This window comes from Prionailurus bengalensis, chromosome E4, assembly GCF_016509475.1.
Source record: "Prionailurus bengalensis isolate Pbe53 chromosome E4, Fcat_Pben_1.1_paternal_pri, whole genome shotgun sequence".
In the NCBI taxonomy this organism is placed as follows: domain Eukaryota; kingdom Metazoa; phylum Chordata; class Mammalia; order Carnivora; family Felidae; genus Prionailurus; species Prionailurus bengalensis.
This window is the reverse complement of record NC_057360.1, coordinates 6,582,142-6,605,426: the sequence shown is the minus strand read 5'-3', so window position 1 is coordinate 6,605,426 and position 23,285 is coordinate 6,582,142. Positions and strand designations below refer to the sequence as shown.

The following is a 23,285-nucleotide window of genomic DNA, read 5'->3' as shown; positions in this document are numbered from 1 at the left end:
TGGTGCCATTTGAAATAGCCAGTTTTTGGTGAATAAACCAAACTATATCCTTGAATTTTTCCCAAGCTCATTTCATCTAATTTCCATTATTGTAAACCTTTCCAATAAACCTCTCTTTACTTGATTTGTCACTGCCACATTTACTTAATAATTTTTATCTGCATTGGTTCACAAGTATATAGAATTAATCACAATTCTTTTAAAAAAAATTTTTATGTTTATTTTTGAGGGGGGGGAGGGGCAGAGGGAGAGGGAAACACAGAACCTGAGGTAGTCTTCAGGCTCCAAGCTGTCAGCACAGAGCCCGATTCAGGGCTCCAACTCATGAACCGTATCATGACCTGAACTGAAGTTGGTTGCTTAACCAGCTGAGACACCCAGGCACCTTTAATCACAGTTCTTAATTCATGACATAGCTCACTAGTCCAATACGGACCACTTTTTCTTTCTTTCTCATGAATAACGTAAGAAGCACTTATGAATCTAACACCAAAACAAAGGCTAGAATGCAATAATAAGCCATTTGCTCCCGATGCCATAGGAAGAGGATACTTGCCTCTGACCTCAAGCTGTGTGATTTGGTTTCACCAATGGGACAGTAGCAGACACAACATGAACGTGAAGTGTGCCTGCATGGTGGGGCTTGCTCCCTTGTGTTTCTGATATAACCACGACAAGAACATGCCTTAGCCAGCCCACTCGTCCAATCAATAAAAGACACATGGGGCAGACCTGGACTCAACCTATAACTTTTTTTTTTAAAGATATTTCAAAGTTTATTTGAGAGAGAGAGAGAGAGAGAGAGAGAGAGAGAGAGAGAGAGAGAATGGGGAGGAGCAGAGAGAGAGGGAGACACAGAATCTGAAGCAGGCTCCAGGCTCTGAGCTGTCAGCACAGATCCCGACACGGGGCTCGAACTCACGAATTGCGAGATCATGACCTGAGTTGAGTTGACGCTTAGCTGACTGGGCCACCCGGGCACCCCTCAACCTGTAACTTTCAATTGTCCAGCTGAGCTGTCCCAGTTAACCCACAGGTATGTGATAAATGTATGCTTACTGCTCTATGCCAGTGAGATTTTTGTGGTTTGTTATACAGAAATAGCTGACTGATAGAATCTACTTCTACTTCTATGGTTTCCCCCTCCCCATTTCCCTATTGCCCTCCGCCCAAGTTGAACAGTATCTTAAATTCCATTCATCATTCCCTTGCTTTCCTTTTTATATCATGTGTTACTTCCATTTCTGTCCTAAGTATATCTTTTCATTTTTAAAAAATGTATGAGAAAGAATCACATTATATATCTTCTGAGAATTACTTTTTTCATTTACTGTTATACTGTTAAAATTCATCCATGTAGTGGCATAGTGCTGTACTTCATTTATTTTTATTACTCTGTAAGTATTCAATTTGTGAACATACCAGTTTATACATTCTCTTTCTGCTGATAAAAAGTTAGACAGTTCCCAAGTTTTTGTTAGGCCCACAGTGGTACTATAAATATTCTTTTGCATGACTTCTTTTGGCAATAGGAAAGGGTTTCTCTTGAGCATGAACTAGAGGTAAAACTGTGTGATTTGATCATGTGACATGTTTACATTCAACTTTAGGAAATAATGTCAAACTGTTTTTCCAAAGTGTGCCAATTTAACGTCTAGTGGCAACACAAAAAGGAGTCTATGTATCCAAGCTCTCCAATACTTACTATTTTAAGATTTTTAATTTATTGCCAATTGAATAAGAATCACATTTTCCCCCTGAAATGTATTTCTCTGAATACTCATGAGGTTTAACATCTCTATTTTGTAGACTTCAGTTAATTTCTTTTCAGTCAAATGCTGTTCATGTCTTTTGGAGATTTTTCTGTGGAGACTGTTTTTGCCTTAATTGATTGGTAGGGCCTTCTTTATGTATTCTGTATACTACTCCTTCATTGACTGCATGTTTCACAAAGTCTTTCAATATACTCTAATTTATCAGTCTTTTATTTTAAAGCTTTTTTGGGTCTTTTTTTGAAAGACATTTACCTATACTTTTAACTAAAAGTTTTAAAGTTTTGCTTTTGCCCTTTAGAAACTTAACTCATTTGTAGTTGATTATTTTGTACATGATTTAATGTCAAGATGAAACTTCACTCTATTCATAAGGGCAAGCACTTTTTTCCCCAGCCCCATTTATTGAACAGTTCCTTCTTTTCCCACAACGGGACATGTTTCCTCTGACATTTGTTAAAGTTTGTGGTTTACTTACTTCATCTCTGCTCCAGGTTCTCCGCCTTGTAATTGTTAAGTGATCAGGAGGCTCTGTTGGTTGAGGTCTTGGATCATTAGACCGACCGTTGTTTCCTTCTGGTGTTTTAGAATGAACTAATGGAGGGATCTTTCGGAAGTTGAGGCTTTCATCAAAAACACGATCAACCAACTAATAGGACAAAAGCATATCCTTATGAGAATAATTTGGGTAAGTACCGATATTGGCATTATAATTTTTTTTATTAGACAGAAGTTATTACATTCTCAAGTAGTAACAGAAGCATGATATCTTCAATAAACCAATTACTCTTTCTTTTTATAAGTTCTTCAAAGGTGCCTGTTTAATAAAATAGATGTTCATCTACATAGATTTTTAAAATCCAAAACACAGAACTTTGTTAAGTTCAATCCTTCTATGGATAAGATTTCCCCCAGCTGTAAAACAGATAGTAAACAGAAAAAGCTGAGCCATGTAGATGGACAAGTTCATTTTACTCACAATGCCTTACCAATGTAAAATAATGTTTCTTTTTCTTTTAGTTTCCTATGTTGTTTTTTGTTTTTCTTCCCCAAATCCAGGTGCCAAATTTCTTCACAAATACATAAATTGCAAATTCCAATTAAGTTTACAAAGGAAACAATTTTTAAATCCACAAAGTAAGTATTTTGGTCTTAGGTAAACTTTTAACAATGCTACAGCAGTTACATATTCTAGTGAAAATGACATACTGCCATCTACAGTGCAAATTATACACATCCAATAATACTAAGTAACTCGGGTTTACTGAAGAAGGAATAAATTTTAGTACAATATTCTAAGATAAAACAAAAAGGAAAAATGAAAGTCTATTCAATGAAATGACTGAGTAATTTTACTGGGTCTGCGTGAGTGTATAATCATGTTAGGTAACATTTAGTTAGATAGCTGAGGAAATAATGTCTTCATCGTTTTAAATGTACCAGAAGAATTGTGTATGTCTTGCCACCAAGAAGATCCTTTTGTTTTTCACCAATGAGGATGATTTTATATACATTTACAATTGATCAATGTGGTAACAAAACTCTACACAGATTCACAAAAGCTCATTTACCAACTTAGACAACACATGAAGGTGAAAAACAACAACTACAACAACAAAAATGACCATTAAAGAACTGGATTATAAAAGGAATGTGACAAAAAGCAAAGGAAGAGATTATTAATAGAGTTTGTCAAAATCGAATCTGTCAAAAAGGCTAGCCATTTGGAGCTACTATTGATGACATTATTTTATAAAATTAACGAAGCACATTAGAGGCTGGCATTTTTTCGTGTAAAAGGCTAGATAATAAATACTTTCAGCTTTATAGCCATACAGTGTCTAACTACTCATTTCTGACATTATGTCACAAAACAGCCAGATAATTAAACAAAAGAATGTGGCTTTGTCCCAATAAAACTTTTAATTCTTTCTCTCAAATGCCAATCTTTTGCTTGTATTTCTGCACCAGATCGAGAGCCAACATGTCAGACTACCATTTATTTTTCATTATCCATTAAAGGCACCCTCTGGAGCAACGTTAGAGAGCCAGAGAGCAGGAGGTCCCGGTTTGGGGAAGGCAATAGTCTCTACGTGCTACCTGGCATTCCAGAACTTACAGGAAGGTTTCAAAACTGAATATGCATGTGTTTGTGTGTGGGTGTGTATGTGTATATATCTCTGTGTATCTATGTGTGTATATCTTTCAGTTTTCAAAGTATCCTTAAACATGTATGTGTAATTTTCAACAGAATTATTTAAAGTTAGTGGAAACTGTACAATTTTTCCTTTATTTGCTATTAGAGATATCTACTAGCCAGCTACATATAAAAATGCCTTTTTAATTGAAGTATTTTCATAGCCAAATTTTATGGAAGTGTTATACAATCATTTATCAAATTTTAGTTTGCTTTTCAGATGTCATTTAGAGTCATATTTTCCAGTGAAACTATATACCAGTAATTGGCAGACAAAGTACCGGTTTTAAATAATTTTACAGCTTCATGGAATAATAGACCAAATGTTAGCCTTTGCTAGTTTTGTTACAAAAACATAAAAAGAAAAATTTTAAACCAAAGTTGGAAAATGCAGAGCTTCATGCAAACAGGGAGGGTGGGTATAACTCAAATAAACTCAGCAAAAGGCTAAAAGCAAAAGAAACAAAGAAAAGGAAGAACCTTCTGCATCTGTCCATGAAGATCTCCTACCTCTTCTCTAGTGTCTATGGCAGAGCCCGGGGTGGTGGCCGCAGTGCTTACTGTGGTGCTGGGGGCGGTGCCCGACGATGTCACCGAGTCTATCTCGCCTGCTACGTCGTTGATTTCCCGAGCAATGAGGGCAAGATCCTGGCTGATCCTGGTGATAGTTTCAGAAAAGAAGTTTAATCTCTTTTAAACAACAGCTCTAGACACAATCATTTGTGATAGGATCCATTACATAAGCTCGACATCTAATTAAAGATCTGTACCAAAAACTTAAGACTCTTTGGAAATCCTATCAACTATTTTGATACTCAAAAAAGCTTTCAAGCTTTAATTCCAAAAATTAATAAAATCAAATTTCACGTCACTTTGAAAAATATGTTAAACACCCTGAAGTAGTGACACGTCTTTCAAAATACAGTTCATGTTAACGACCAACACTGACAGATGACAGCTCTTAGACTTGGGGGTGGTAAACAGAACCCAAGGAGTCCATGAACCTGGATAAGAAGGAGCAATTACAACTTCATTCTCACTAACCTCCACCTGAAGCTTAGCATTTCTTTCAGTGAGAATTCGGGTAACAAACAGTAGTGGAATTAGTGATACTGGGTTTTTTTCCACTCACAGAAATCATAGATAGTATGGTTGCTATAGGTGTCCCAGAGCCTTTCATCATCACTGCCTCAAGATTACTGCGGTCATTAAACCCACAGCAACAAAGTTCCATGTACTACTCTGTCACTTTAAAAATACTTTGATAACATTATAAAGAAATGCAATCATACTGAAACACAATGAAGTAATTTCATGTTTATGTATTTATTTATTTAGTTTTAAAGTTTTTAAAAGTTTATTTTATTTTGAGAGACAGAGAGAGCACAAGCAGGGGAAGGGCAGAGAGAGAGAGGAAGAATCCCAAGCAGGATCCCAACTGTCAGCTCAGAGCCTGATGCGGGGCTTGAACTCACAAACTGTGAGATCATGACCTGAGCCAAAATCAAGAGTCGGATGCTTCACTGACTGAGCCACCCAGAGTCCCTATGTTTATGCATTTAGAAGCACTGTTCTGAGGGGCGCCTGCATGGCTCAGTCTGAAGCTGAAGTGTCTGACTTCAGCTCAGGTCATGATCTTGCCGCTCATGAGTTCGAGCCCCGTATCGGGCTGTATGCTGACAGATCAGAGCCTGGAGCCTGCTTCGGATTCTGTGCCTCCCTCTCTCTCTGCCCCTCCCCTACTCGCTCTGTCTCTGTCTCTCAAAAATAAATAAAAACATTAAAAAAAAAAAAAAAAAAAAGAAGAGGCACTGTTCTGAGAAGAGATCCATAAGCTTCCCCAGGTGGCCAAAGAGATTAGTAACCCCGACACAGTACTCTGTTATGCACAGCACCTCACAGTACACATGAGGTCATTTGAGAGGCACAGAGTTCTTGTGAGGTAGGCCTTCTCTAACTGAATGTGAATGAGGACACATTCTCAGAGAAGGTGAGAGGCTTGCTCATGACAACACAACTTACAAATAGCTAAGGCAGAGGGCCACATTCCAGGTTTAGAGTTCATTCCCAGAGAGCCATTTATTTGTGTCATCAGCCACACAGATTGAAGAACTAAATAAATATTACCAGTGATAAGCAAAAGAAAAAACTGATTTTTCTCTATTTTTAAAAGACAGAAACTTACATAATCTACTACTGATATTCCTGTTTTAATCAAAAAGATTTCAATTCAATGAGACTTGAAAAATTTCTAAGTTATGGATCTACTGAACTCAATTTGGCTACTTCCACAAGGAAGGTTTTGAAATGACAAGGTTCAAATGAAAGCTTCTTCAACTTTAAAATCGAAAGCAGAAGCAAAGTAAAACATGTTTTGACTTGAGCAAAATGTAAGACTTTCAAGGAATGCAGTAATTGCATAATAATTTAACTACAGATTAAAAAAAAAAGGTGCTAAATGGAAGCTTATGGCCTACCAAGAGCAATCTGTGGTCACTTCCTTTATTTATCAATACAAAAAGGTAGGAAGAACACCAATAAACACTTTCTGGTCTCTTCTTATGTTCCAGGAACCGTGTTATGACCTAAGGGCTATAATGATGGAGAAGCAGATAGAGTCCCTGCTCTCATAAGCTTACAACAATTGTAATGAGCACCATTACATTATAACACAGTCAAAACCACTATTTGATAGTGAGCACCATTATATTTGTTTTTTAATTTTTTTTAAGTTTATTTTGAGAGACAGAGAGAGCAGAGGAAGGGCAGAGAGAGAGAGAGAGAGAAAGGGAGAGGATCCCAGGCAAGCCCCTGATACGGGGCTTGAACTCACAAACCGTGAGATCATGACCTGAGCCAAAACCAAGAGTCGGACGCTTAACCAACTGAGCCACTCAGGCGCCCCGTGAGCACCATTATAAAGAAGCTTTATGCTCATCAACTGACTTCATTCTCACAGCCACCCTGCAGGAGGAGAGGTATTCACCATCTTGTTTTACAGAGGAGGAAAATAAGGCTTAGGAGAAGTTATGTGACCATTTTTTTGGTCAAGGTCACAAATGGTTAAGTGGTATAACTAGATCTTTTTATTATGTCATGCTATATCTCACATAATCATTCCATATGTAATTTTTAAAGTCTTGTTAACTGTTGATATAATTTTCTGAGCAAGAGTTTAAAGTGTTCTCTAAGATGATATACTCAATTTTTACATTTCTGAAACAAATGAAGTAGGATGAAAAACAGAATAACCAAGCTTAATGAGACAAAAAATAGACAAGCATGAGCTTATCCAAAAAATCTATTTTTTGCTCTCAAGTTTTGTATGCAGACTTTTGTACAATGAAGCTTCTGATATTTGTAGAAAACAGGAGTTAATTAGAAAAAAGTGAGTCAAAAAAACCAGACAATAGCAACGTCAACAGGTCATGTGGTAACAACTGTACCAACACGAACAACTCTTAATGAGTGTATACACAACATACGTTGTTCACTTGGCAAGCACCCCAAAGCCACCTTTTCGTTTGTGAGTGTATCGTGTATATGCCAGCGATGTCTTACACAACAATTTGTATCTGAAACTCAACTCAGTAATACAGACCGTTGGACTGGTTTAAATCCACATTGCTTAAAAATCTCAGCACCTACTAAAACCAGCATTAGGAATTCTAAAAAGCAAAATTATCAAGAAAATCAAAGTTATAAATATCTTCAAGTAGAAATAATAGATTTATGATTCAGTGTAAAGTATGGACCTCTTCATAAGGTTGTTACATCGAAGCTTACGAATTCCGAAAGCTTCTAGGTTTACACTCACTGGAATATTTTATAATAACGTATTTCTTTACATCTCTTGTATCTGTGCTTTTTTCAATGCTTAAATTTGTAATCCTCGTTCTTATTCTCAGTCTCCACCCCCATCAAATCTGCTAGGAGGGGAAATTCTAAAATGATGCACACATTTTATTTGGAGTTTTGCAATCCATCTGCTTTCATTGCTTTCAGATATATGGCTGAAAAATACACCTTAAAAAATTAAAATCCCAAAGGCAAGTTTTATTAACACAGTGCTACTTAACAAACCAGAGGGAAAAGGCATAAAGTCATTAGAAGTTAAAAGGCCTGGCCCATTAGCTGTCCCGCTACAGGTAACAAGACACACAAGAGACAGGAGTAATAAAATGCACATAATAAAGACAGAACCAAGTGAAAGTGTCACCTCCAGTTCCCCTGCACTTTCCCCTCTGCAGCATCTTTTCTGTTTGGGGTCAGGGAAGTGGGTGTGGCCCGGAAGGAGGGGTCCAGATTTCAAAGAGGTGGCCCCCTAAGGGGAACCATCAGGTGCCTCCTGAGCTGCAGCAGGTCCCCCCTCCACAGGAAGGGAAATGATGTCAGGAAAGGGAGGCCAGCCATGCCCACAAGAATAAAAAGAGGTAGAAACTCCCTCACTGCAGGCATCCTGTAGTCTCCTAATAACTCAGGGATCCCAAAGCACATACATATATGCCTGTCCCCTAACTGGAACTGGCTTACAATGCTTCAATAATTAGTCTCCCAAAAAGCGATTTATATGGTAAAATAAAAATGTTTAAGCAGCACAGTGAGATTAAAAGGGCATGTTCTCAGAGAATGATAAGCAATTAAAAGCAATTACAATAGTCATTAGCGACCAAAAACCATAGACATTACATTGAAGTAATGAGCCAGAAAAAACATAATTCACAGAAGTCAACAGAGCAAAGGAAAAAAAAAAAAAGATAAAACACCATTAAATTATGGTTAAGAGTTTATTTTTTTAAAAACCATCTCTGGACCATTACATATCACATTCTTTAATAATGTTGCCAAATGTAAAACTTGAAGTTTAGGGTCTTAAATTGAAGGCAGAAACAACTGTAGCGTGTCACGGGGAAACGTTTAGGTGACATACGGTATACCACAGTAAAATATACTATCTTACAAAATGAACAAAACCCATATTTTAACTACAATAGCATCTGTTTGAGTACAGCCTCTCCTCAGTGTTCAAACATGATAAGGTACTCATTAAAAATCACATCTGCAGCATGAATTTTACTTTTTAATCATATAACCTAAAGGGTATAATAAACAAATTTAATATTCAAAATAATAAAGGGTTCAACTGTACCTCACGGATTCATAAAAGTGTGAGTAAAAATCCACATCCTCGCATTCTCCCCAGAGAAGAAGAGCCATGTATCTCCAACAACTATACTATTACCTCTTTGGAAGTGGAAGGTAAAAGGAAAAGTACTCAAAAATTTAGCTGCACAATTCTTAATGGTGGAGAGCCAATACCACCTTTCAAAAGTGGTATTAACTCATCGGCAACTCTACTAGAAACAAGAAAGGGGGTTGCAAGCAAAATAAATTAGTTCTACAAGATGTTAGTAGCACTGGCACTAAACACACAAACCCAGAGAAACTGGATGGAGAGCAACACTCTGGATGGAAGTGCGTGCACAGCTACCTGAGGATTTCACTCCTTGGACAATCTGTACAAATCGAGTAAAAGCTACGCTTTTGCTATCGAGTTGAAACACGGACACGAAATTCCAGCTCTTAAAGATAATCCATTTAGAACCAACCTGGCTATCTCTTCTCGATGAGCGGTCCAATCTCGGATGTAGTCTTCCTGTTCTTTTATCCGGTGCTTGAACGAAGAACTAGTAGGCATTGCTGACCCAGAGCTCTGCAACCGAGTGGTTTTCAGGGCTGGAGAAGTACGTAGACGAGTATGTTTAGGGGAATTACGGTTTGATCCAAATTCATCTTCTGAGGTGGAAGCATAATCAGTAGGAAAGCGCCTCCATCTTGAATTTACTAAATTAGTTTAATTATTAAAAAAAGAATTATTATGTTACCTTTTAAAGGAGATAAAAATCATGATTTCAAAAACACCATGAGACACACACAGCACAACTTTCAATAACTGACATACACATACCTCACGAAAATAAGTCTACTACTCCTTAAAGATAGAAACAATATACTTCGGTGAATTAAAAACAATGAGGAATTAAAAACAATCGAAAGACCACGTTTTCCATAGTATGGTGAATAAAACATTCAGATGAAAAATTCACTAATGATAAACAACTAAGCAAGCTCTATCCATAAATGTTTAACTTGGGTACTTTATCATTGCAAATAGTTCTCATTCGAGTGACGATATGGATTTTTGTTTTAGAAAACGACAGTAACAACAACAACAGAAATAAGGGAAAAGATTTCCTCATGCCACATGGACTTGCAACATGGATATGGTAAACCCTCTTTTCCCAACATACAAATGTGCATAATTCCTGCTGTGGAAATTATGCTTTTATGGCAGAAAAAAAACATTACCTCTGTCATTCAACATCCTGTTATGCTATGATTGGAAAAAATCTTTTACATGGTAAAAACACAACAAAGCATCTTCAGTACAACTCGCGGCTGCTTTGACACTGAAAGCATACAGTGAAATTAGACAATGGCGTAAGACCTACAAGGAGCGAAGCTCTACAAAGCTATTCTCACAACCACTGACATTTAAGGCACAGGAGATACTGTGAATATTCACAGTAAAGAAAGTGGCAACCACTTTCGTGTTTGAGGTTAGGAAAGACATTTAAAAGATGGTGTTGTTGACACATCTGAAAAATCAGAAGACAAATTAATTTCACTAGTACTGTTAATGCGAGAACCAAACACACAAATAATTTGTGAGGCATATACAGAGGTCAAAAACAGGGCAATGATGGCTGATTTACAGCAAGCTTCACAAGGGCAGGAATCTACTACTGCATACCTAGGACTCTGCAGAGTGTCTGGCTAGCAAATGTTTAATGAGTATTTTTGAAAAAGTAAGTGAATTCCTAGCTACTGGCCATTTGCTTTTCTCAAATTAGGGAAAACCCAGTGAAAAGCAGATGTTTTTGGTGGGTACAGGGACAAAAACTTAGCACCTGCTATATAAATTCCAGTTGCTATTAATATCAGAAGATTTTTGTTTTTCTTTCTTTCTCTCTCTCTCTCTCTCTCTCTCTCTCTCTCTCCTTCTTTTAAAACAGAAACCAGAAACTGACCCGAGGCTGCATCGTGGTGAAGTCTGGAATTCCTTCATCCTACCTCACTAGGATTTTATGCACTCATGTCTTTTCCTCCCCAAACCACATTTTTGTCTGGGACTCTGTAAGTCTCAGGTGGCTGTCAGACAAAACTGACTGGTATACATTGCCAAAGAGTTGGTTTAAGAAGCAGAGAAATCTGTAATCAGGAATATGCCCTAAGTCAGAGCCTACCCATTTGTCCTGATTCACACTCCCCTTTGAAGCTCCTGGAGCTTGGAACAAGATTCACGGGTACAAGAAGATAAGCAGAAACTCCACGGCTTTTTGTAAAAGTGTATGCAAACACATGTATAGAACTCTAGGTAATTATTCATAGTGCCTTTTGAAGGCGGTAGTCAGTACTGCTTCTGGTTTTACCAAGATCATCCATTAACATAAAACTACTTTTACCATAGTGGAAAATTACTAAATTTTAGACATCTGAAAAATCCTACGAATTGAACTGACCCTAAGACTTGAAAACATTTTAGAAAAAGTTTAGGAATAAGAGCAAAACACTAAAAATATTGCAAAATAGCTATATTTTAACAAAGGCATTTCACTAAGCGTTAGATGTTTATTTGTTTTGGTACCTTAGAATATTATTCGTAGAAAACAAGTTCAGAAATAATAAAAAGATCATTTGTTAGACTGAATTTCCTGATTTTTGATTTGGGAACTATGGAAACCATACTTACAACGGAAAATTGTTTGGAGTGAAAACAAAACCACTAACAAAGAGTTTCAATCAACTGTTGGAGATGGTAAACTAAGTAGGTATGATGGAGCTCAGTTAGTTGACTCAGAGGTAACTTAGAAAGAATAGCATCAATGCCTGGTATATTTCAAGAGTGGGACAATACAGGAGGGCAGAATGGGAAACTGAGAACCAAGTGCTGATTGTCAGTTGACAGTCCGGTGTCAGTAAGTAGAGTCACGTTAGAAATAACTTTTAATAGTTTCAGTCTCAAGATCAGAAAATTACATATTTGAGGAATAAAAGAGAAAAATTTCTTTTTCAAATGACATTCATAAAGCTCCCACTTAGTTTTACAGGTCTACTTTACTATCTGGTAAGAATAGTGAAGTTCAGTAATATCTTGACAAAGAAAAGCAACCATAAGGACAGAGCATATTTTTCAAAACTGAAAGGTAACATTTTTAGGTCTGTTCTGTTAAAATTGAGGGCAAAATGAGAGAGAGAAAAAAAAATAGGGTACAGCAGAGGAATCAAAATAGGATTAATAACTCTTCAACTGATTAAGGGTTATCTTTACCACTGGAAAACTTATCCTACAGGGCGTGCTAGGAAGCAGGGCTCAGTTATGTCTGGACACCACTCTGTTCATGTAACAGTGAAGAGTAGATCACTACTCAGGGGCCAAGAGACCAGGAAAGGGGATTTCATGCCAGGACCTGTTATTTCTCAAAGAACTTCTTTCAATACCTTTTGCTTTCTTAATCTTTGCTTCTAAACTACAGCAGCAACACAGTTTATCTGAAAAAAAAAAAAAAAAATCCCTACCATCTGCTAGTTGTTGCAGAGTAAACTTAAAGTTCAAATGGTTTTAACTTTTGCTAATGCCTACTTATTTTATTTATTATTTTGAGAGAGAATGAGCAAGTAAGCAGGGGAGGGAAGGGGCAGAGAGAAGGAGAGGGAGAGAGAATCCCAAGCAGGCTCCACACTGTCAGCACAGAGCCCGACGAGGGGCTCCATCTCATGATCATGAGATCATGACCTGAGTCAGAATCAACAGTTAGAAGCTTAACTGACTGAGCCACCCAGGTACCCCAGAAAATCTTTATTAAAAAAAAAAACAAAAAACAAAAAAACAATTCCAGTTAGGCTAATTCTTTATAAAACAGCCTCAATTTCTCATAGGATGGTAATTTTTGTGATTTCTACCCACCAAGAAAAATGTTACTTCTTCTTCTTGAATTTTATTTTGTTTGGGTAAAATTCTATAAAGAATTAAATTTAATTGTATAGCATTAGGCTTATTTAATATGCTGGTATAAAAAGGCATTTCTGATAAATCATTAAATTGAACATTGATATAGAAGCTATTTCAAATGCCAATCCCTAAGAGGCTCCTTGGTCGGTGAAGGGCTGTATAGGACATAGATTAAAATCAGCTCTAAGATCAGCTTAATTAATTTTACAGCTAACCTGAAAATTATTTTAGTTATGAAATTATGCAGCACTTCCTCTTGTGGAAATAATCAACTACTATATTCACTATGGAAACACACCATCCAGAATTTAAAAAGGGAGAAAGAGTTCTTAGCATTATTCATTTGTGAATGCTCAGATTTCTCTTACTGTTAACCAAAGCTTTGTTGGCCTTAAAACGCAATCACAACTAGACTTAACAAACACATTTCAGGAAACAAACACTGCATTTTCACACTTTCTATCACAATATCTTTGTGCGAAACGAAACCACAAACATATTTTACACGTATGTTTATAAGCACGTAGCAATAAGATCATTTGGGGAAAAGATCCCTGACAATGTGCTATATTGCTCTTTGACCTGGAGGAAGAAAGAACTGAAGCCATGCATGCCTAACATTTCATTCCTACCATCTATAAAGTTTGAGGTTTAGAATAAAAATGAGAAATCAGTCTAAAAAAAATTCTAAGGATGTTAAAATGATGCTATTTTTTAGAATGTGCACCTAGAACATAATGCAAACCAACTGCTTTATTTTGATAACTCCGCACACTTAGTTTTAAAAGCATCTTATCAAAATAAATCTGGATATTTTACTGTAACTTGATGTGGAAGGATCACTGAAGGAACTGGGGTGGGGACAGTGGGGACTAAACTTTCCTAAAAGCAAATTACATCAGAATTAAAGAAGCATAAAAGAACTTTTACTCTGTTTTCCAATCAGATATTTCCATTCTTATGTTTTTATCATATACATTTCTTTGAAAAACTTTTTAAGACATGGCCTAAAATATGAAATTTGAAACATCACAGAATTATTTTCACATATGCCAATCTGGACATATCACAGGCTCTGGGTTCAGATATTTCTAAATCCTTTAAAGTTTACAGTTGATACAACACTGACCAGTACGATTTTACATTCTTTTCAATTGTATTTCAAAAGCTAAGACTTTTTATTTTCTTTTTCCATTCAAGATATTATAATTTTCTTAAATAGAAATGTCATGACATCAAAGACACCCCAATTAGCCACTAGACCAAAAAAGTGTCTGTTTTTCTTACTGCTGTTTTATTACCTACCCAATGTAACTGTTTTAATACCTTATCACTGACTAAAAGATCCTAGCTTTGTCCTTCCAGATAAGATGTAATAAGATATAAATGTGCATCTTGAGAGAATGTGCATTAACAATCCTGGATCACAGGGTGGAACACAGAACATGAACTCAGTAAATCAGGATTACACAGATTACAGTGCACAATATATCAAATACACAGTACAGTGGCCTTGTATATACTCCTGAAAATAATCCAGTAGATTCCAGCCATCCCCTGGCAGCTTGCAAGCAAGCAGATAAAGACTATTTCTGAGAGCCAGACTAGACGTGGAAGAAGCCAGAGGCTGGGAAGGAAAAGGCCTTGACTTCTTCTCCTGCCATAGCTGTGTGAACAGGGCACATGATTTCATATCTTGCCCTTAGTTACCTGAAGTGAATAACCCTTCCAGCCTTTGAATGCCATGGTTTGAATTATTTAATATACTGCTGGTATGTATGAAGAAGGTCCACATCACATACCTCAATTTATCCTAGGGGATTTCATTAAACTGAATTCAAGGTACTTTTTGCATACAGAAAACTGCATGTTTATCAAGTTCTGGATTCAAGGCAGAAAACAAAGTTTATCTTTAGACATGGCATCTTATAGTGGTTTTTTAGACGTGCTTAAGTAATGGTACTTGGCTTGCATCTCACGTAAGCCCCTCCTGTTACGCACTGAGGAGCAGAACCACAGCACTCGTGTTAAGGACCAGACGACCAGTACAGAAGGACCTGCTCCGCGCTACTCGGGGACACACAGCTTGCGTTACGGCTCACGGTAAGACAGGAGAAAAGTGTAACGCTTCTCTTGTGCTAAACAGAGACGGGTGAGCAAACAGGCAACGTGGCAGAAGAGATCTGATCGCGCTACGCGTCACAGAATGCAGCACAAAGGAAATGTGAATTGAAGAGGTAGGGCCATAAGGAATGACAGGAAAATGATAGGTAAACATAAACCAGAAGACAGCAGTCAGTTTTAAAACACCTGCAAAAACTGCATGAACCACCAGTGAAAGCCTGAAGCGCAGAAGCAAGGAAGATGGCGCTAATAAGGGAATCACTGTCCATTCGTTTGGAATCGTGATTGTATGTTACCTATCTTCAGCCTACGACCGACCGTTCCTACCACAGTTCTGACCATCATCGCCACAGCCACTGACCGGGAGGGAGGGAGGGAGATGTGAGTGCAGGGGAGGCAAGCAGCAGTGGGAAGGAGAGAGGAGGAATAAAAAGTGAAAAAATAAAACAAGGAGCATTGTTCGGGGTCCTGTAGGCTACAGAGAGGTAGATTCCAAACTACGAACACAGGACTGCAGACCAACCTTCCCCTCACTCTCCCCCCAAGACTCAGCTCACTTGGATGCTTGCTGACAAGAAATTTTTAAGTCTTTTAACAGCAGGCTTCCCCACACTGGCCCTTCCAGCCACACCCAGGGGTGAGGCCGATTATGAAGTAATGATACCGTGCTCACAGGAGACATACAAGTATCTGGGTCACATCTCTGGCCATGCACATACTCTCACTGGCTGCAGCTCTGAATACGAAGGTACAGACAAATATACTAGAGGCAGTTAAATTCCGTGGGGAGGAAGTAACTTTTGGAACTGTTACATTCGATGACTGCTAATTACTGTAGCTCAATGATAGCACAGGGCTTCAGGAGATAATGCTCACAACCAGTTACATGTCTATAGCCCAGTGTGACCCATATGTGCTTAGTGATTATCTCATGGATCCATCTTCTTCCACTGAAATAAACCATGGATTAGTCTTCACCTGCCCCAACCACAAACAGATTGAACCTTAAAAAGTATATGAGGGGCGCCTGGGTGGTTCAGTCGGTTAAGCGTCCGACTTCGGCTCGGGTCATGATCTCGTGGTCCGTGAGTTTGAGCCCCGCGTCGGGCTCTGTGCTGACCGCTCAGAGCCTGGAGCCTGTTTCAGATTCTGTGTCTCCCTCTCTCTCTCACCCTCCCCCGTTCATGCTCTGTCTCTCTCTGTCTCAAAAATAAATAAACGTTAAAAAAAAAAAAATTAAAAAAAAAAGTATATGAGACATTTCTAAATAAATGGGAAAGAAAGGGTAAAATGGCAATTATTTCACTTAGCCCTGAAAGGAATAATAAAAGGTATACTGCTTTTCTTCAGGTTAAGGGCTTTGAATCACGTGAGGATATTTAAGAATCAGCCACACACTTTTAGCAGTTCAATGTTATTCCTATTATTTAAACCAGATACCATTCCTCCTCTAATTCTGACACACGGGTCCAGATGCCTCGCCAAGCAGGCAACTAAAACTCCTAAATAGGTTCCATGTACTTCTAATTTTGAAATCACTATTTTGCCCTAGGTCATTAACTGGAAGGGTGTGTAATGCCTGAATTTTCCATTTACTAAGCTAACAAAAACAATTTTTATAGGAGAAAATACCCTCTTATAGCACAACCTCTCTGTTGAATATTTTTAGAAGTAATACTAGACACTTATTTAAAAAAAAAAAAAAAGAAAGAAAGAAAGGAGTCCCAAAACATAAAAGAAATATGCTAATATTATAAAAAGTCTGGATCCAATTACCTGAAGGAGAGCCATGTGCTGAGGTCATACTTTTGACCTTGGAGTCTGATAGTCGAGAGATACTGTTAGCTCTAATTCTAGGAGAAAATTTATCTGAAGGTACTAGTCTGGCTCCGCTTCTAATGATGGCCTCTGCAGTCCGTGACGAGGCACTACCTCTAGAGATGGTTGCTTCAGAGTCACTGCGAGCCGACAATGAGCCAAGCCTTGTTCGACGGGGCTGAGCCAATAAATCAATCCGAGAGATGTTACGCCTTCCTGTGGGGGGCTTGGACGTGGAACTGGTGGTGGACACTTCAGAGGCAACAGATGCTTTGTCAGCATCAGCCAGTTCACTGTCGGACACTTCGCCAAGCCGTGCTCTGCGCAAGAGGGAAGTCCTGGTGGGTCGTGGCCGCGGAAGAGTGGTTGACTTACTGGATGATCCAGGTGTGACGGGAGAAGTCTTAGATTTAGTCACTTTGCCTCCTTCCAGTTTGGAATGTGCATGCTCATCAGTTGAGGTAAGTGGAGTCCTTCCATGAGGTTTACAAGAGTAAGTTTCCTGATCAGAGGACATAATATCAGAGATCGCAGAATGAGGTACACTAGAGGTCTGGTCGTCGTCTGTTAGGTCTACAGAAGGCTGTCTTATTCTTCCACTGGACTGTACAAATTTACGACCATCTGCTCTTGAACCTACATCTGTGGAACGACTTTTTGTTTTCTTCTCAATTTTCTCCCTACCACCTGAAGAGGACGATTTTGTGACATCTTTGGAAGGAGAACCTGTGGAACATCTGTCTTTATAGAGACTAGTGAAACTCTTTCGCTTTTGGGTTGACTTTCTTTCAGTCTCTCCAGTAACCAGACTGATTGTACTAGCTGTGTCCACATCAGATTCTGGTGAAATAGAGTTGTCTCTATTATAACTGGGAGTATCTGGGCCTTCATCAGTTTTATTATCTTCACGCAGTTTGGCTTCTAGAAAAGCCATTACTGCTTCTGTGTCTTTTAGAATAAGGGTTGTGTCCATACTAGAATCAGTATCCATAGAGTCACTTCTTTCTCGTATTCTGCTGGCAGCTGTCAACGCTAAAGAAGGGGGTGTAGATGACGTCTGCTTATTTATGTGGGGGATAAGTTCTATGGGTATGTTTGGGCTAGGTTTTTCTATAGTGAAGCTTCCTTGTCGCACTAAGGACTTGGAGGATTCCTTCTTGTCTCCGCCCTTTGAAGACTGACCTTTCAGAACCTCCTCAGCTTTTCTTCGCTTGCCCTCATTTTGTATCACCCTTTCTCCTTTGCTTGTAGAGTGTCCTGGAATTTTTTCTTGAGGTTGTGACTCCTGTTTAAAAGATTCCTCCCGACACCTATCTATCTGTCCCGAAACATTTTTTGAAGAAGACAACTTGGTAGGCGTCCACTGCGCCTGTTCTTTCTGTTCTTGTTGCTGAATTTTAGCTAATGTTTGCTTCACCAAAGAAGTTTCCTTATCAGTTTCACTTTTGTCCTTCCCAGAAGAGCTGCCCAAGTGAAGCAAGGTTTTATTGTCTCCGCCAGTTTTAACAGCCTCACCATTCACTGCCCTGTTCATCTTGCTCAGGGCTCTGTCGGCATCCTGTTTATCTTTCTGGTATACCTGTGTGGGTGCTTCTTTCTCCTGAAGTTCTGTGTCTTGTTTTTCTCCTATCTCTGACCTCTGTGTTATAATCTTGGACTTTTCTTCACTGGGAAGCTGAGGAAGAGTGCGTCTCCTCCTCTCTCCCTGACTGACCAAGGACGTTGCTGAGCCAGTACTTCTCATTGAAATGCCAGACTCACTGATGTCTGTATCTATAAAATAAAACCACAAAGAATAAATGTGTTAGGGCAAAAAGGTACAAATACAGAGTATCCTATTAATTAGATTTTGCCGTGTAAGTTAAGAAATGGCTTCATGTACAAGAAAACTCTGAATAAACATACCAACATGGTAACAGAGTAGTTTCAAAAGCAAGTACAGTGCCAAGACATAAAACAGGCGGATTACTAACAGGGGAGTCAAGAAAGGTGGTTTTAGGAGACGAAAACTGGGGTCACCTGATCTTACTCCTACATCCGCTGCTCTCTTTTTCTTTCAATGTATTTTATGGCAGGGAAGGTCACTGTGTTCATTTTTGTTTTTGTGGTGTATTCCACCCATGAAATTTTGCTCAAGAAGCTGTTTTACAGAATTGCACAGAGAAGGCCTAAATAAACACTTCCAATTACATAAGAATAATATATTTAGCTTTTAATGCGCACTGTTATCTATCTGAAAGAATGACAAGTTTGGATTTCCTAAGTAAAATGGAAAATGCAAACCTTTATTAGGTTTTCTAAAAAAAAAAAAAAAAAATTAACACCAATTAAAAGAATTTTAAAAAGTGTAAATGTGAAACAAGATCACAGGATTTGTCACAATTTTAAACACTGAGGGATTTTTAAATTATGGTCTTCTGGCATATTAACACCTCATATACAAACACATGATCACTTTCTCTTTTTACAATTAAGTAGAAGCCAAAGAGAAAATACATACTTTGATGTTTCCATGTTAGAGAAATTGAGAATGCGTCAGGACATTTCCGACAAAGGGAAATATAAATTAACATATAAAGCATTCTAATCTTTGGGAGATAAGCGGAGACAAGATACTAAGACATAGCTTCTGTAAGTCTTTTTTCCCCTTATAATGCTGAAAGTTTAACATTTAAATTTCACAGCAATGTAATGGTATGATGCAGGAAAATAGCTATAAACTTACTGATTCAACTTTAGCAATTATTGTTAAGTTACCGTATTATGTCTTGGCTCCTTGATACTACTTGAAGCGCTAAAATGTAAGAACCGTTTTATCTTTTTTCATTTTTCTAGCATTTCTCACACTGTCCTGCTCCTAACACACATAAGATGAATGTTTAACAAGAATATGTTAAGATTTAAGTGGATTTATCAGCTAAATAATTTAGAATATGATGAAATAGGAGCACCTGGGTGGCTCAGTCGGTTGAGCATCCGACTTTGGCTCAGGTCATGATCTCACGGTTTGTGAGTTTGAGTCCCGCATCAGGCTCTGTGCTGACAGCTCAGAGTCTGGTGCCTGCTTCTGATCCTGTGTCTCCCTTCCTGCCCTTCCCCCGCTTGCGCTCTGCCTCTCAAAAATAAAAAAAAAAAACATTAAAAAAAAAAGAATATGATAAAACAGAAATGAGATAATGAGGGCCAGGCAGTTTGTTTTATTTTGTAACAAGGGTAGAATTTTGCCTTCTACAGCTAATGCTTACTAATTTTATAATGGGTTCTTTGGTAAGTTTATCTAGCCCCTCTGACCCTCTCTGTTTGGGTGCCTTGTTTCCCCGAAAAGTGACCAGTTTATGTTAATCAATCTGCAGATCATTCAGTCTTTGATTTTGGGGAATACTATCAATTACTTCTAATTTCTATAGTAAGTAAATGATATACCTTTTCTAGTACCCTGCTCAAATCCTTGCTGAGTAATGTTTACAAAATTCCTAAACCAGATTTTTGGGGTGCCATAAGCTAGGGGCAAAATAAATTTTCATTTGTTTTCAACAATAACAAAATTAAGAATACACATAAAAAGTCACATGCAAATTCTCCTTGAGGGTTTTTAAATTAAGAATGTAATTAACTGAATCTAAAATAAAATCATTAGGCATAAAATTTCATTTTTGTTTTAAGGAAACTTAGTTCACAGAAATATTACTAGAAGGTAATAAAAATCACATTACACAGACTTGCAAAAGATACATTAAGTAAATTAAGTGTGTATTCTTTTTTATTGAACTGTATTGAATGATTTTTAAATGCACAAAGTAGCATTTAAATATTTGTTGTATTAATGATATTAATGAATGCTGTAATTTAGAACTGTAATTTAGAAAATTTAAAATTTTCATTTTTACATGTCATATATAAAAATACATATATATATATATATTTCATCTACAAATTACCTCTCATCTTCAGTTAGGGTTTTATTTTAATGATACCTGCATTATTAGTGCAAATAAAATCATATATGTAAAATAAGCATGAGAATATGTGATTCGTTTATTTAGGTTTAATTTACTTCTCACTATATAGATTTAGCTTGTTTTTTACAAAGCTGATTCACAAAAAAGAGACCAAGAGGAAGAAAATACCATTCTCTAAAGGAACAGGTGCAGATAATTCCATCATCCTTTCTTCTTGATCATGTCTTGTGTGGTTTGCAGCCAAACTAGCCCACTGTGAAACCCAGCGTTTGTTTCCTGATGAAGATGTGCCTTCCTAAAGGAGGAAAATAAGGGAACGAAATAGCCTATTTAGACAAGACAGAATTCTATTTAGTTACATTATCTTGTCATAAGAAGCCGTATTTAAAATTCACATTGCTGTATTATCATTTATTAAATGTCCTCAGATATAGAATGAAAAGTCTCTAGGTACTCCTTTTAACTACATCTTATCATTACTACAAACGTAGTATAATTTTCTCTACTTATTAAATACTAACGATGGCACTAAAATAAATACTTGGAGCTTAACATTTTCTGCGGCTGGATACACGTGGGTGTGTCACCAGGGCCTCACGGCTACCACACTGAGGCTGGCTCTGCTTCTGTCTCTGGGGCAGGAGTCTAAAGATCTATTCCTAAGTTGTTCTCTGGCCCTCTACGTGATTCTAGGATGCGGACTGGTTCCAGAGTCTCAAGGAACATTAAATCTGCCAGGTCGTGTCTTCAAGGATTTCAAAAACAAACCCAAAGCTCTAGACTTCTTTTTTACAACACTTCGCAGTTTCCAGAAGAAGCTAGAAATCACTCAGCCTTTAGTCTGAGCCTAGACCTGCACATGTCTAGATCTGGCCTTAAGGCAAGTACTCTCTGAACTTTCATAGTCAAATGTGAAATGGAATTTAATTCATGAAATGGCTCTACAGACTTATGGACATAGAATGGTAACTTGAGGGCAATCCAGGCAAGACCTAGGGAGTACAGAAAAAAAATTATGTTCCCTCACAAAAAAAATAAGTCAAATCTTAATTTTGAGACTGGAATGACAACTAAGGAATGGAAGGCTATCACCAAAACTGTACTACAAATGATTCAAAACACTATCTTAAGTATCAGATTTACAGGCTAAAAACTGATGAATATTTCAAACAGGCTACAGATAACGACTTCCACAATAGGTTAAAGCAGTAAGTATACAGTGACTTGCACACAACGAAGCCTAAGGTTTCCAAAACCTGCTGGATCCTTGAAGTCCCTTTCAAGACTCTACTAACTGCTCAAGCTTCTCAGCAGGAAGGAAGTACCAGAGCCCCTCCCACCTTCACTGACACACACACTTATGTTCTGTGAAGAGGTTCTCATGCCCTGTGTCGGAGATTCTCTCCAAGGCAGGTACATACTGGGCTATATATCAATTCCACTTGGGATGGGTTGAGGGGATGGGGAAGGGAAGAGGGAGTCTTATATAAAAGTTCACGGTCACCAGAACCATTCCTGGTAATCAGAACACCAGAACACTGCCTCGCATAAGTATCACTTGTTTTCAGTAAGTAAATTAAGCATCTTATGAAACGGAAACCAGAATTACAGTTCTGTAAGATCAAGGAAGGAAACAGAACACTAAAATGCAAGAAATGCTTTAACAGCTTTCAGGAATAGGCACGCCATAAAGGGACGATTTTAACATTAATAAACGGATAGGTGGATTTCCCTGTCTATAGAAATATTCTATTTATGTTTCTGACAAAGGTAACATTTCATTTGTGATTGTTTTATTTACCATTTGTATAAATTAACTCATTTCTGGAGAGGTGGTGTAGCATACTGAGTAAGAGAATGAATTAAGAAAACAGGGCTGCTTACGGTTCACATTCTGGCTCCACAAGGTGCTAGTTTTATGACCTTGGTCTACATATTTCAGTTTCCACATTTGTAAAATGGCACGAGAAAGTTCCTACTGGATGTTAGCTCTGATTGAATACATTATAATGAATTAATACTTCTCAGTCACGTATTTTTTTTTACATTTATTTTTGACATATCACTGGAATGAAGTTTCTAGTATCACTTCCAATAAGGGAATAACCATTTGTTGAGGGCACAGATCTCAGGCAATTACTATGCTGAGTGCTTTACATACTTCACTGAACTCCCTGTAAGTAGGTTTTATCAAAAATCCCAACTGCACAGACGATAAAACTGCAGCTGAGAGAGGGGAAGTGACCGACGACACAAGGGCACTTGGACAAATGTGGCAATTCTGGGACCTGAGCTCAGGTCTTCGTAGCTCTACTACACCCATGCTGACTCCCCAAGCTTAC

General features: G+C 37.8%; 1 protein-coding gene across 47 annotated transcripts in view; it reads right to left on the bottom strand.

Annotated features, from left to right (window-relative positions):
• The window catches only part of CEP170 (centrosomal protein 170), a 126,455-nt gene that overhangs the window by 12,192 nt on the left and 90,978 nt on the right, over nt 1-23,285 (bottom strand). For 14 of the 47 annotated variants that reach the window (XM_043568265.1, XM_043568271.1, XM_043568274.1 and 11 more), the window contains 5 exons: nt 21,112-21,238; nt 16,943-18,757; nt 9,579-9,813; nt 4,480-4,627; nt 2,251-2,421 (listed from right to left, as the gene is read on the bottom strand). In XM_043568265.1, the coding sequence (XP_043424200.1) occupies nt 2,251-2,421; nt 4,480-4,627; nt 9,579-9,813; nt 16,943-18,757; nt 21,112-21,238 (2,496 nt within the window). Of the gene's footprint in view, nt 1-2,250; nt 2,422-4,449; nt 4,628-9,578; nt 9,814-16,942; nt 18,758-21,111; nt 21,239-23,285 lie in introns of all 47 variants that reach the window. The other 33 variants (XM_043568263.1, XM_043568269.1, XM_043568273.1 and 30 more) reach the window with 5 other exon arrangements.